Source organism: Hesperophylax consimilis, chromosome 19, assembly GCF_061612785.1.
Source record: "Hesperophylax consimilis isolate HC1 chromosome 19, BYU_Hcon_1.0, whole genome shotgun sequence".
NCBI lineage: Eukaryota > Metazoa > Arthropoda > Insecta > Trichoptera > Limnephilidae > Hesperophylax > Hesperophylax consimilis.
This window is the reverse complement of record NC_142854.1, coordinates 13,078,356-13,091,465: the sequence shown is the minus strand read 5'-3', so window position 1 is coordinate 13,091,465 and position 13,110 is coordinate 13,078,356. Positions and strand designations below refer to the sequence as shown.

General features: G+C 35.6%; 1 protein-coding gene across 1 annotated transcript in view; it reads right to left on the bottom strand.

Annotated features, from left to right (window-relative positions):
• LOC149414830 (uncharacterized) overlaps nucleotides 1-12,518 on the bottom strand; it is a 39,740-nt gene extending 27,222 nt beyond the window's left edge. Inside the window, exons 1-2 of the mRNA XM_089643399.1 lie at nucleotides 12,431-12,518; nucleotides 3,433-3,659 (exon numbers count right to left, since the gene is read on the bottom strand). Coding sequence (XP_089499525.1) covers nucleotides 3,433-3,659; nucleotides 12,431-12,518 — 315 coding nt within the window. The remainder of the gene's footprint in view (nucleotides 1-3,432; nucleotides 3,660-12,430) is intronic.
• Between the last annotated feature and the right edge of the window lie 592 nt (nucleotides 12,519-13,110).

Below are 13,110 nucleotides of genomic sequence, written 5' to 3'. Positions count from 1 at the left end.
ATGTTAATTTATTGGTTTATAAATAATTTAAAAAATATATATATTAGTGGATGTATTATGGTGAAAAAACTTTGTTTTATATTGGTTATTTTTTTATAAACTGTTACTAAAGATATATCTTTTAAATCTATATTTTAGCAAAAATAACTCTTTCATAATAAATCTAATTCTAATGTGTAATATTTAATATTTTTTATCTATACAATTAGCACACTTATTACATGTTCATTCATTGCTTTGCTCAATATAAGACAACAATTACATTTCTTATTTTTATTTTTAATTCAAGGCCATATTTTAAAAACCATAAACGCAAGTGGTAATAGTTCATAAATCAAATAACATGAAGAGTTGTCTGTTTATTTATGCAAATACAATCGACAAGTCGTCAATATTCATATATTTAAATACTAAAATGCATAAATAGCTTTTTCGCACAAAAGCATTTCAGTCACGGTTCTTTGGTACAAACGCTGAAGAAATAAATAGATAGAAGAAAATCGATAGTTGACGTGTCTGTCTGCCCAAATTAATCACATCTTTTCCTCACTTCTGATGAAATCGATCCAACATTTTGAAACATCTAAATTCTATCTTGAACAGACGAGGAGGTCAATAAACGAGTATCGGAGAGCATATACTATTGCTTCATTTATCTGGAGCTGTACCTAATTCATCGAACTCAAAAAGCCAGCGTCCACTAGCATACTATAAAATTCCATGTACCGAATAGGAACACAAGACAAAATGTAACATTCTTCTGTAATACATACACAATCAAATATCAGACACACTCTCTAACCTATAGGATGCATGATCTAGGCAACAAATTGTGGGGGTGTTATTTAATGACACCATTTATAGAATTAAGCGTAATCTATACCAGCACTTTGTTGAATCCTACAAATTAGAGGAGCGTTGGTAATATACATAGTTTTAGTGATTTATCTTATATATGTAGTATTGTTCTAGTTTCTATTTTATTTTATCTTACGTTTTATTATCATTGTTCTATTCTCATTATCACAGTTTTATATTTATGTATTCATATATCTATTTTCTACACAGTTTATAATGGATTACATCTACATACTGTTGTTATTTCCTATATAATATAGATATTCTCCTATTTACACTGCATCCATATATCAATTTTATGTAAAATACTTTCTAGGCATATAAATAAATAATTAAATTACGCTGATTTAAGGAATTCACAGAATGTTTACTGGCAAGAATTTGCTAATACCGCTGCCAAAGAGGTCGAGTTCAACAGAGGGTCTATGGAATTTGTACTAGATTCCATGAAGCAATATTGAAGTTCAACCATTTGTGGTTTTTTTATTTGAACCATCTTTTGGGGCACCTTAGTGTGTAAAACCGACTCTTGCGTAGCAATCGACGACGAATACAAGACGACGCTCTTTCTGCCCGGCCGGCCGCGAAAACTCTGTGCGGTATATTTGCTTTATCACTATTTTGATTCATCTTTATAACGAATTGGTGTACATTATGAATACCAAAAAATATGTTTTAGATAAATTGAAGGTTTTCCTATCGTTTCGCTTGAGTAGAATATAAATTAAAAAATAAATTACTCAATAAAAAATATAAATGTAAACTACCAAAAACAAACATTTTTTCAATAGAAATATATAAACGCGTAAAGGAAACAACTTTAAAAACATACAGTATTATAGCTAAGATTATCTGTGACAACTTGATTAACTTTTTTGCTTTTTTATAAAATTATTTACAAAATAAATAAAACCACTCCGTTTGTCAAGCGATTTTAATGCCTATTACCTACAATATAAGGTATACCAAGAATGTACACATTTTTGGCTTGTAGCTTCCTCTTAAATTTTCATTGGATATAATCTTAATAATAATGAATTTTAATTTTGTAGTATTTTTCTTTGATAATAATAAAATAAGTGTTTTATTTTCAAAAGTACAGTCTTGGTTACTTTAATTTTCACTTGCTTTAATAAAAATCAATTTCGCTATTTCACATCTGCCAGGCGTAACGTCTTTTTTTTCTATGTAAGGCGTAATTTTAGCTCATTTAATTCAATCATTTTTTTATTCGGTCAATAATAATCGGCATTCATCAATTTTCTACGCCTCAGAAAGGATTTCAGCCTCTGCTATAGTCTGACTACTACACAGATAATGAATTGTGTTGATCTCTCTGGGTCCTCGACATAGAAATGTCTTATGCAAATTAAGGACATCAGTTTTCTTTCAAATCGGTATTGATCACACTTCTCGGAATTATCTACGCACTGGGTAAAAATGTTAATTCTAGGGCAGTGGTCCTCAAATTGTGATGCGCTTATCGTTAGTGATACTTAAGGCGATATAAGACTAATCTCATCCTTAAGGATGTAACTTATTTATGTTTAAGATTCATAATAACAGTCTAACAGTAAAAACTAGTCCTTCTGAGCCCGACTCCTCGCGATGCCTTTAGTCGTGTTTAGTGACCAAAACAGAATAGCCAGATACTTTTCCCGGCCACCCTCTTTCTCATATTCTCCCCCTTTCACTCTATACTCCACGTAATTCAGATTCAATAGTCCCACTGGCTTTTGGGAGTTGTGATACGTACAAAAAAATCACATAAATAGTAACACTTGGTTTGGACCGTTTAGATAAAAGTTCTAATAAAAGTTTCAGGACCACTACAGTGAATAAAAAAGTGATAAACATAATATAACAGTTAACATGTGTGTTTTTCCAAAAATCACATGTGCCTGTTGTCACCAACAAAACAGGGTTTTTTATTGCTTTCCCAACCTACCTTCATATTAAATATGAAATTTGTCCTTATGTGCGGAACAAGGTGTATCGCAAGTTTACCATGATAGGTACCACCTTCCCGGAGACCACCTGAAGCGAACGAATGTACTAGTTGAAGCGAATGCAAGAAAACAGTAGGAGAAAATAGAATCAAGCAGAAGAGAATACAATCAAGCAGAATAGAATACAAATACAGAAATAGCAGAAAATTGCAGAAAATAGCAGAATAAAGTACAGAAAATAGCAGAAAAGAATAAAAGAAAAAAGGAGAAAAGAATACAAGAAAATAGAAGAGAATATAAGCAAGCACAAGAGAATACAGGAAATTGAAGAGAATACAAGCAAGCATAAGAGAATATAAGAAATTGAAGATAATACAAGCACATCTCACGATATTTCGAAATAACGATAGTGGAAAAAGAATACAAGAAATTGAAGAGAATACAAGCAAGCATAAGAGAATATAAGAAATTGAAGATAATACAAGCACATCTCACGATATTTCGAAATAACGATAGTGGAAAAAGAATACAAGAAATTGAAGAGAATACAAGCACATCTCACGATATTTCGAAATAACGACAGTGGAAAAATTAGCCACACAAATAAATAAATATATCAACTGACCTCCCCTCCCATATAAACCATCCTCTGTATATTGGAGTCGTGCCTGAAATAGGCGGCGTAGTAGGCGGTCGGGAAGGGCGGCAGACTGTGTGGGAGCTCCAGCACCCGGGAAGGGAGGATGCCCAGCCGCTTGCTGGAGGCGTACACCCTGCACTGCGACTGGGAGCCCAACCAGTAGGTGCCGCCCCAGTATAAACCTGACTGAGGGACTCCGGATGCATCCAATACTGAAAAGTAATCACAAACAGAAATAATAATAATAATTTTTTATTATCTTCCTTTTTTGTAACAAATAGATATTATGATATCCTCACTGAGATCTCCCGTGCTGATTTTGGTTTCAGTCTGTATTTGATGTATTAAAAGTTTTTTTCCTTTATGCGTTCATACATTTCTATTGAAAAAATATTTTTTTAGTAGTTTACATTTATATTTTTTATTGAGTAATTTATTTTTAATTGTACTCTACTCAAGCGAAACGATAGGAAAACCTTTAATTTATTTAAAGCATATTTTTTAGTATTCATAATGTACACCAATTCGTTATAAAGATTAATCAAAATTATCATTAATTATGCATTTTTCGCCTTAAGGTTCAAAATAGTGTGGTGAGCTTCTAGCATATCCGCTATGGATACGCTCGCACTCGTTAGAGATATTTACGTTCGTCAATTTGCTGATATCTATTGAAAATCCATCTGATCCTGATAGTCCATTCCTTACAGGCCCTAAGTCTTCGTAGGGGTCAGAGTCCAATCTCAGAGACAATATGAGGAATAGAATAAAGAATAACACAAGAAGTGCCTTGTGGGCGTGTTTCGTGATTCGTGATGACAAATGTAAAAGCCTAATTGGGCATATATTTTCATACAAAACTGTGTTACACCATGATTAAGGCGATGCCATACGTAGTAATGCAAAATCATGTTTTGAAAAAAAAAAATTGTCCAAAGAAGCGAAGTTAGCAGTCCACAATGGAGTGCTGGTACCTACCTTGATGTATGGAAGTGAGGCATAGAACTGGCAAAGAAAGGATGAAAGTAGATTAAATGCTGTTGAAATGAGATCCCTGAGGCGTATGTGTGGTAAAACCGTGTATGATCGTGTGAGAAATGTGGATATCCGCAAAAAGTGCGAGGCTGATGTAAGCGTAATGAGTAAGATCAAGAAAGGGACGCTTAGATGGTTTGGGCATGTAGAGCGAATGAGCGAAGAAAGGAGTGTAAGGAGAATATACGATGCAAATGTGAATGGTAGCAGAAGTCGGGGACGCCCGAGGAAGACATGGCACGACCAAGTGAATCAGATACTCGAGTCGGGCCATGTCAAGAGTCAGAACAATAGAAGAGTATGTATGAGGCGATGTATGAATGTGAATGAGGCAAGAAGTGTGTGCCAAGACCGAGTTGTTTGGCGGTCCGTCCTCTCTGCCTACCCCTGCGGAAAACGGCGTGATGGTTAGTTAGTTATGTTTTTTTGGTTTGAAAATTTGATCTCTTAGAAATGTTTTAGATGCTTTAATTAAATACTGCGAGTAGAACACATCTTGGCCTGCTAAATAATCGAGTATTTTTTAGATAATTCTTTTAATAAGCCTAGAAAAAATAATGTATCAGGCCTATAAAAACTGCTTTAAAGTTCAAAATCTACTACTTACGAACGCATTTTCGGTTACGGTTTTATTGTATAATGTGGCAAATTAAGTTCTTTATAAAATGATCGTAAAACAATTAAATATTTGTCCCTGAACGTCCGCAAAATAAAATAAAAGCCACTTTTGGCGATGTTTTTTTCTTGTATTTATCAAAAAAGACGGATTGTGTTGAAGGGAATTTAAACCTTATCGCCATGTACATAAGGGGTGTTATTGTTAGCGGCTTGATTCAAAATGTCACACGACGCATGGCATCGCATTAAGAAATTAAAATGGGATAGCGATTCACAATTTCATGCAAGTGTAAGAGAGACAGACCGCGTTCTATATAGAATAGAACTAAAAGATACTAAGTAAGTGGCACATTTAAGTGGAAGACACTTTTTGTCTTATTCTATGGATTGATTTCACATTGTGGACAGCGTTCAGAAGTGTATACGCCACCGGCTGACGTGTACCCAGCGTTGTTCGGGGTAAAGAATGGTTTGTAGTAAAGTTTATAAGTTGTGAATTCTATTTTTAAGATATATATAATTCCGTAGCACATTATGTTGATGTGAAGGTGAAGAAATGCAACAAGCATTAATTGTTGAAAGAAATACTAGTACATATTGGATTATTTGGCAGGTTGGGAATAAGCCGACATAGCTTAGTGGTCTAGAGCACCTGACCGTCAAATAAAAGGGTGGTGGGTTCAATTCCCGTCGGCAACATTTATTTTTTCTCGGGAGATATTTTCAATTTGTATGGGTATTTCCGGCGAATAATTGCTGTTTAAAAATAATTTGTTATCCTTTGTGCTATGCATAAAAAAACGTTGTCTTGTAAACATGAGCTTAACATTGAAAATACGTCATAAGTTTAACCAGCGTTAGCAATGTAAGCTCCCAAAAATATCCTTTTTACGCCTTTATTACAAAACATCAACTTTTCTCTATTTTCTAAAAATATTATATTCATGTTTTATGTAAAAAAAACCTTCCGGAATAAATTCTTTTAATGATAGGGAAAAACTTATCAAAATCCTTTGCGTAGTTTAGATGAACTAAGTGCACAAACAGACAGACGCGGTTTACGATATTGTTTTATACTATTTAGAGATTAGCAGTAGGTACCTAGTCCAACATTTTCTATATTTACAGTCTAAGAAATCAATTTAAAAATAATAATAATGTTTTCAGAATACGCCCTCATTATGGGGTTCTCATCATTGATCTCAAGCGCGGTGGGCCATTAACCAAAATATACATAAAATTAACAATGATGTGATGTCATGTTTATAATTTTGAGATCTAGTAACACGAGTCGCGAAACATGTGATTGCCTACAGGCATTAAAAACACGTCGGTTATACAACTCTACAAATTCCAGTAGAAATTATAAGTCGAATTAATAACATTTAAAGAAATAAGAAAGTTTGTTAGCGATAAACATTTACTTGTGTATATATAACTTTGCGAATTATTGGACACAATTATGTGATATGTGGTATGAAATGGGCATCTTACATGCTGATTTACTTATTAATTGGTCAGTATAGTATTTCCAATTCGAAATAAAAAAAAGTCAACTTGAGAACAATTCTCTTGTCTTTTTTTTATATTAACTCCACACAGGAGGCCCTGAAGAAAATAATTTCTCTCAGGGACTATGTCATCTTTGGGGATGTTGTGTGGAGAGGAAGGAGTGAACACAGAGGCCGGCAGTTCGTTCCACAGCCGAGCTGTTGAACTTAAGAACGAATCGTAGAAGCGACCCGTTCTCATGTGACAAATGTCAACCGTGTACAAATGTTGGGCGCGCGTTTGGCGTGTATCCCGACTACGGACCGGTGCCGAAGGGATCAATGACGCTAGTTCCTCAGAGCATCTTCCATTGTAATACCGATAGAACAAGGACAGCATACCTACCTGACGCCTGTGCTCTAAAGATTGCAGTCCGTTTGTTAAGATTGGGGAATCTATCAAACGGACCGCCCGTTTTTGCACAGAGTCAAGGGTTTTTTCAGGTATTTAGGGGTCTGGAACCCACATTATACGAGGCATATCCAGAAAGTAAGTGTACTGAGGCTCTCACGACCGAATTAATTTTATTTTCGATATGTTGGCTACACTTAAGTGTAGCCTGACTCTTCTCCTCCGCAACGAGACCTGTTCAAGGTCAGTACGTTGAGAAGTGTCAACGCGACAACACGTTTCGTGAAAAATGTCAATCCAATCTCCCGCCAAATGCGAAATACGCGGCGTCATCCGTTATCTCGTTTGGAAGGAAAAACCTCCGTTTGAGGTTTATAATGAGGTTAAAACTGCATATGGTGATAAAGCTATGAATTGTACAAGTGGGTACAAGTGTTCTCACCTCTTCACCCTCCACCAAAAAGTTCAAAACCACAATTTCAGCCATTTTCTTGGTGGCATCCGTGTTTTGGGACTGTCAAGGCATAATTTTGATTGAATATCTGCCTCAAGTGGAGACCATCAACTCTGCAAGATACTGTGAGACCCTAAAAAAATTGCGGAAGGCGATTCATAACAAGAGGAGAGGCATGCTGACAAAGGGAGTCAGCCTGCTGCACGACAATGCCAGACCACACACGGCCAACGCCACGAAGGAACTGCTTGCTTCGTTTAAATGGGATATCCTGAACCACCCCGCGCATTCCCTTAACCTAGCACCTTCAGATTATTATCTCTTTACCTCCCTGAAGCTGTACATGGGTGGAAAAAGGTTTTCAACCGACGAGGAGGTAAAAGAGGAGGTGGAGAAGTGGACGAAGGGGTTGGCGGGAAACTTCTTCGAGGAAGGCATCAAAAATTGATACCCCGCTTCACAACCTGCATTGAGAGGAATGGCGACTATGTCTAAAAATAGCTTACATATGTACTACGGTAATCATGTAATTTTTTTGTTTCAATAAAAAGATTTGTAACCTACAAAAATTCAGTACACTTACTTTCTGGATACGCCTCGTAATATACATGTACAAGCTGTTGAAAGAATACAAAACAAATTCTTACGTTTTATAAATTTTAAAATGGGTATTCCAGCAATTATGTCGAACTACAACACTCTTCAAATTGTCAGACACAAGAATTTCCACTGACTTGGTATTTCTATAAAAAATTCTAAATTATTTAGTTGATAGTCCGGTATTGCTAGAATTGATAAGCTTCCGGATTCCACAACGTAATACTACAAGTCAGAATTTATTTCAGTGCAGAAATTCTGGGACTAACTACCATATGTATTCCTCTTTGCCCAGAATACTAATGGAGGGAAACAATAATACCAATTCAGTGGACATCTTTAATTTATCTTCAAACAAATATAAGCTGTTGTTAATGAAGCAATTCAGTTATGTACAATAAATAATGTATATTTCATAATATTCTCATGTAAAAGCCCCGAAAAAAAGCGTTAATAAATAAATAAATAAACATTTTTTGTAAATATTTCGTGTTTGTTTCCATTAACAATTAACCTTGAACTTCCTCTTCTCATCTCCTTCCCCTCCCCTTTACCTTCAGCCTCACAACATACCCCAATTGGGTATGCTAAAGTCTCACTGGCTCTAGACGATCGGGAGCAAGTGGGACTTTTCTGCATTATCACATAAAACAAATAAAAATGTATGTACGGAAAAGTGGGTCACGGTTAAAAAGCACATTTTATTTTAAAAACACTTTGCATCAGTTAGATTACAATGAAAAACAACTATGTTTTTCAGCAACGGAAAATTGAAAATAATATATTTTAGATATTTCATTAAAAAATTATAGTTTGACGTCTTTTCTTCACGCTTAATTTTTAAATAATACTATTTAAAATAGTTTTTGAGCTAATTTTTTTATTATTTATTTTCTAAACCAAAACTAAGAACCTATTTTAGGATCATATGTGCGTTTTTTTGTATGTAAACAAGAGAAGAACAACACTAACCTTAAAACTTTCATATCAATAACAATGGCCGCCAAGCGAAATAATTGTTAAAATACATAATTTTTTTCGGGAACTTAAATACTTACTTTTCATTATTATTCAACTGAAAAAAGTTTGTTTTATTAATTAAAATTGCGTATACCGTGTCCTATTTTTCTGCATATAAGCATTTTTTTCGAATCAATAAGTAAGTTTATTTATTTTATTGATACATGGTTTAGAGAGTACATGTGGTTTTTTGTGATATTTCACCCTCCATGCTAGGGATGACCCTGTGTTATTGCGGGTGAATTTTACAGTTAAAATAGAGAAATAAGAAAAATTATGTATAGCTAGTTTGGGTTGCAAGAAGAGGATGGAGAAGCTAGAGAATTATAAGAAGATGAAAAATTTGAGAAATTATTAGTAAATAGATCACACTAAAGTTGGTCTTTATAAATGTAAAAGTAATTTTATGTCACATGGTATAAATACATGTAAAATACACATACACTCGAGTGGGGAAATCTATTATTTTTTTACAAGGATTATAATATGTTTGATGTTTGCAGAAATTAATGTAATTATTACACTTACAAAATTACAACGTGCACTAGTCAAAAGCCCGTCAAGTTTGGCTATATTAAAAGGCATCCGGTGTTGAGTTCTTTATGAACACTTATATAAATAACAGTATAAATAAAATTAGTTTTATAAATGAAATGCACCTCCGAAGAAAACAGGGTTTTTTCCAATTAAACTGTTTTAAATCCATCCATAGAATAATCCAAGTAAACGATTTATTTTAATTCAATTAAAACTACATGAAAGTGGCTCATTGAAGAGACGCGTTGGACCGGCTTCTTTCATAATTTACTATGACTAGATCACAATAGAAAGCAAAAAACGTTATGTTCTTATTATTCTTCTATTTGCGAAGTCGTCAATCATTGCGCGAGCAAAATTTTCCTGGTGGTAATTAGGAGAATAAGAAATTCCAGTCATTTTTTTACTATGAATGTTCACCTTCTAACTTCAATGTCAGTTTTTTTTGTTTATTTTTTATATTGGCAAAATGTATTGATACATACAGGTACATATATAATTACACAAAATGTTTTGATACATACAGGTCCTACATATATAATTACACAAAATGTTTTGATACATTCAGGTACATATATAATTACACAAAATGTTTTGATACATACAGGTACATATATAATTACACAAAATATAAGACAGTAACAAAAAAAATCCCACAAAAGCAAAGCCTGTGCGTGGGCATTATAAATTATGTATACATAACAGTGGCGGTTAAATAAAGAGAAAAATATATTACCTATAGATAGATGAATGTGATTTTACTGGAGTCTGCGAATTTAATAAAAACAGTTCAAGTTGAAGTTAAAGTAATTTTAAAAGTTTTTTTTAATGTAGACGGTAATGGCATCTTCACTCTCATTCTCACTTCCAGATTTTTTCTTACCCAGCTTTTAACATTTATTTTATATGAGTTTAGGTTTTGGTACATGTTGATGAAATTCGGCAAGGAATTAAACAATTTTGGGCCAATCAGAGGCGGATTTGCAGCCTTGGCCGCCCTAGGCCCCAGACCATGTAGCCGCCCCTTTCTCAGTACCCATCATATTGACCAGGAGTATCCAAAATTTTCAGTAAGTTCCTAGGGTCAAAACCGTTTTAATTTTCCTGCCATTATCATTCATGGTTCATGGGGTGAGATTTGTCCAGGTCTTGGCGGCGGATACGTCTGCCCACCTGCTGCGTGGCGGGCCGGATCGAGAGAGACTGGGTGAGGGAGGCCTTTTGACCTTTCCAGCCGGACTATCTTGACCCATCGCCTTGCACCGCAGTTGGAGGGATGTATTCATACGTATGTCACTCCTGGACACACTAATCCCCAGATTCCTACCCACCCCTCATACATTTTCCTTTTCAGAACTTCCTATCCTTCCCTTCTTAAAAAGACCCTCCACACAGCATCACCTAAGATGACACAGGTCGTGAGGGAAAATATTTTCCTCAAAGCCTCCTGTGTGGAATTAATGTAAAAAAATATGCTTGCTAAATTCGCTAGTTCAATTACTGTATAATTGTCGATTGGAAATACGCGAGCGGGCGAGCGACGGAGCATGATAGGTGTAGCGAGGGCGGCTGCGGGGCGTGGGGCCGCGCTGTGTGCTGTGTGTGAACACGCTCTTGCATATCGCTATTTCGTACGTAGAATATTTAGGTACTTAGGAAGTAATTTCTTGTTATCATCTGTGACTTTTTTGTCACGATTGGCCGCCCCTAATATCTGGCCGCCCTAGGCCCGGGCCTACATAGGCCTAAGGGCAAATCCGCCTCTGGGGCCAATATAGTTAATGTGTCTTTGGGCCAGCCTGGTTTTGCAGTGGGGCGCCGTGTACGCGCATATTTCGTGTCTCTGGCTAGAACAATTTGGGTTTTTACAGAAATTATAAGGAAAAAAAAATTTAAGACATTGGACACAGTAAATCCGCCTTATTTCCATAGTGACAGTTTCCTGAAACAATTGATCGGTGGGATTATTGTATGTACCTCCCCAGGCGATTATTCAGTAGTAAATGGATGAAAGTACCAATGCATCATAAACAAGCCTCATGGTTCTTATGTTAATGATATTGCTCATGCGTTTGAATAAGTAAATTAGGTGCCTCGGTTTATTGACAGTTTTTTCTATGTGATAAGTCCATTTGAGTTGATAGGCCAGTGCAATTAGCGCCAAAAAGGGGGTCGCGATCGAAGTAATTCCGGTAGTCCCAATTTTTTTATATGTTATATAAACTGATCCCCTGATATAAAATCTGAATTTCCGACCTTGGCGCACCTGTGCTCGCGCCGCCATTTTGAAAAAACTGGCCGAAATCGGGCAAAAATCTAGTTTTTCCCAAATACCTCATTTCCAATGCATATTTCGGCTAAAGTATATTTACAAGTATAATAGAACATAAAAAAACCTACAACTTTTGTAAACTAAATTTCTTCTATCTCTAATAGGTACCGAGGTAGAAAGTCGTAAAGGTCCGTATATTTTTGAAAAAACAAGTTTTTTGCGCGACTAGGTTTGGTTTTTTATAAATACCTCGTTTCCAGTGGAATTACATGAAAATTTTATTCATACCAATTATGTAGAACATAAAATTTCAAAAAAAACTGTGCAGTTTTTATGTTTATATAGTTTTTTTTTACCGATATAAAGAATAAACAAATCTAGGTAGGTACGCACAGAAAATCTATCACGGTTTATTATCACGTTATTAGATTTTTGTTTGCATTTTTAAATACATACATCTATAAATTTACTAGAGGGCACTTCGGTATGGGGGGGCTACCCCCCACCCTTCTACTCCTCCCCGGTTCCCTTCAGTTGCCGCGTGTCACGTCTTGAGCCTGGAGCGGAGTAACACAGCGTCAGTGTTACAGCAGCGTTGGAAGACGCCATGGAATCCATGGAAGCCATGGAAGACATTTATAATTTTCTTTCCAACAATTTAGACGAATGTCAGTTTACACAAGAACAGTTAATGGGTAAAATAAAAGGAGTCTTTCGGCCTTGTATAAAAACTGTCAGAGCGAGACTTGAGAGCCACTACGGTGACGAAATCCTCTTTGTTGAGCGGGGGAAAAATACACCAGTAGTGTGCTTCAAAAGCACTGGCTACAAAATAATTACTAACCATTGGTATCAAGACAGGAGCTCCAACCCCGTGGAGGAACGTCGTCGGATTGTAAGAGCTGCTGCAGATATTATTAGAGAAGATATTCGATCACAAGTGTACACATTGGAAAATTACAGCCCATCAGATGACTTTCTTCAAGATGTGAACTCGGTGATTCCTCATACAGTATCAGAGTTTTATGAGAGAGTGATAGGCAAAAAAAACCTGGAAAGGCAGAAGGATGGAAAAGGAAATGTGTTGCCTTATCGCACGCCCTGATTTCACGGCCACGATCTTTCGTTTCATCACTCCTAACTAGTGTAGGTGCATGTATGTACAAAAAATTTGGTTAAAAAAAACTCATTGATGCGCTTTCAGCCCTTGGATTTTCATGTTCCTACA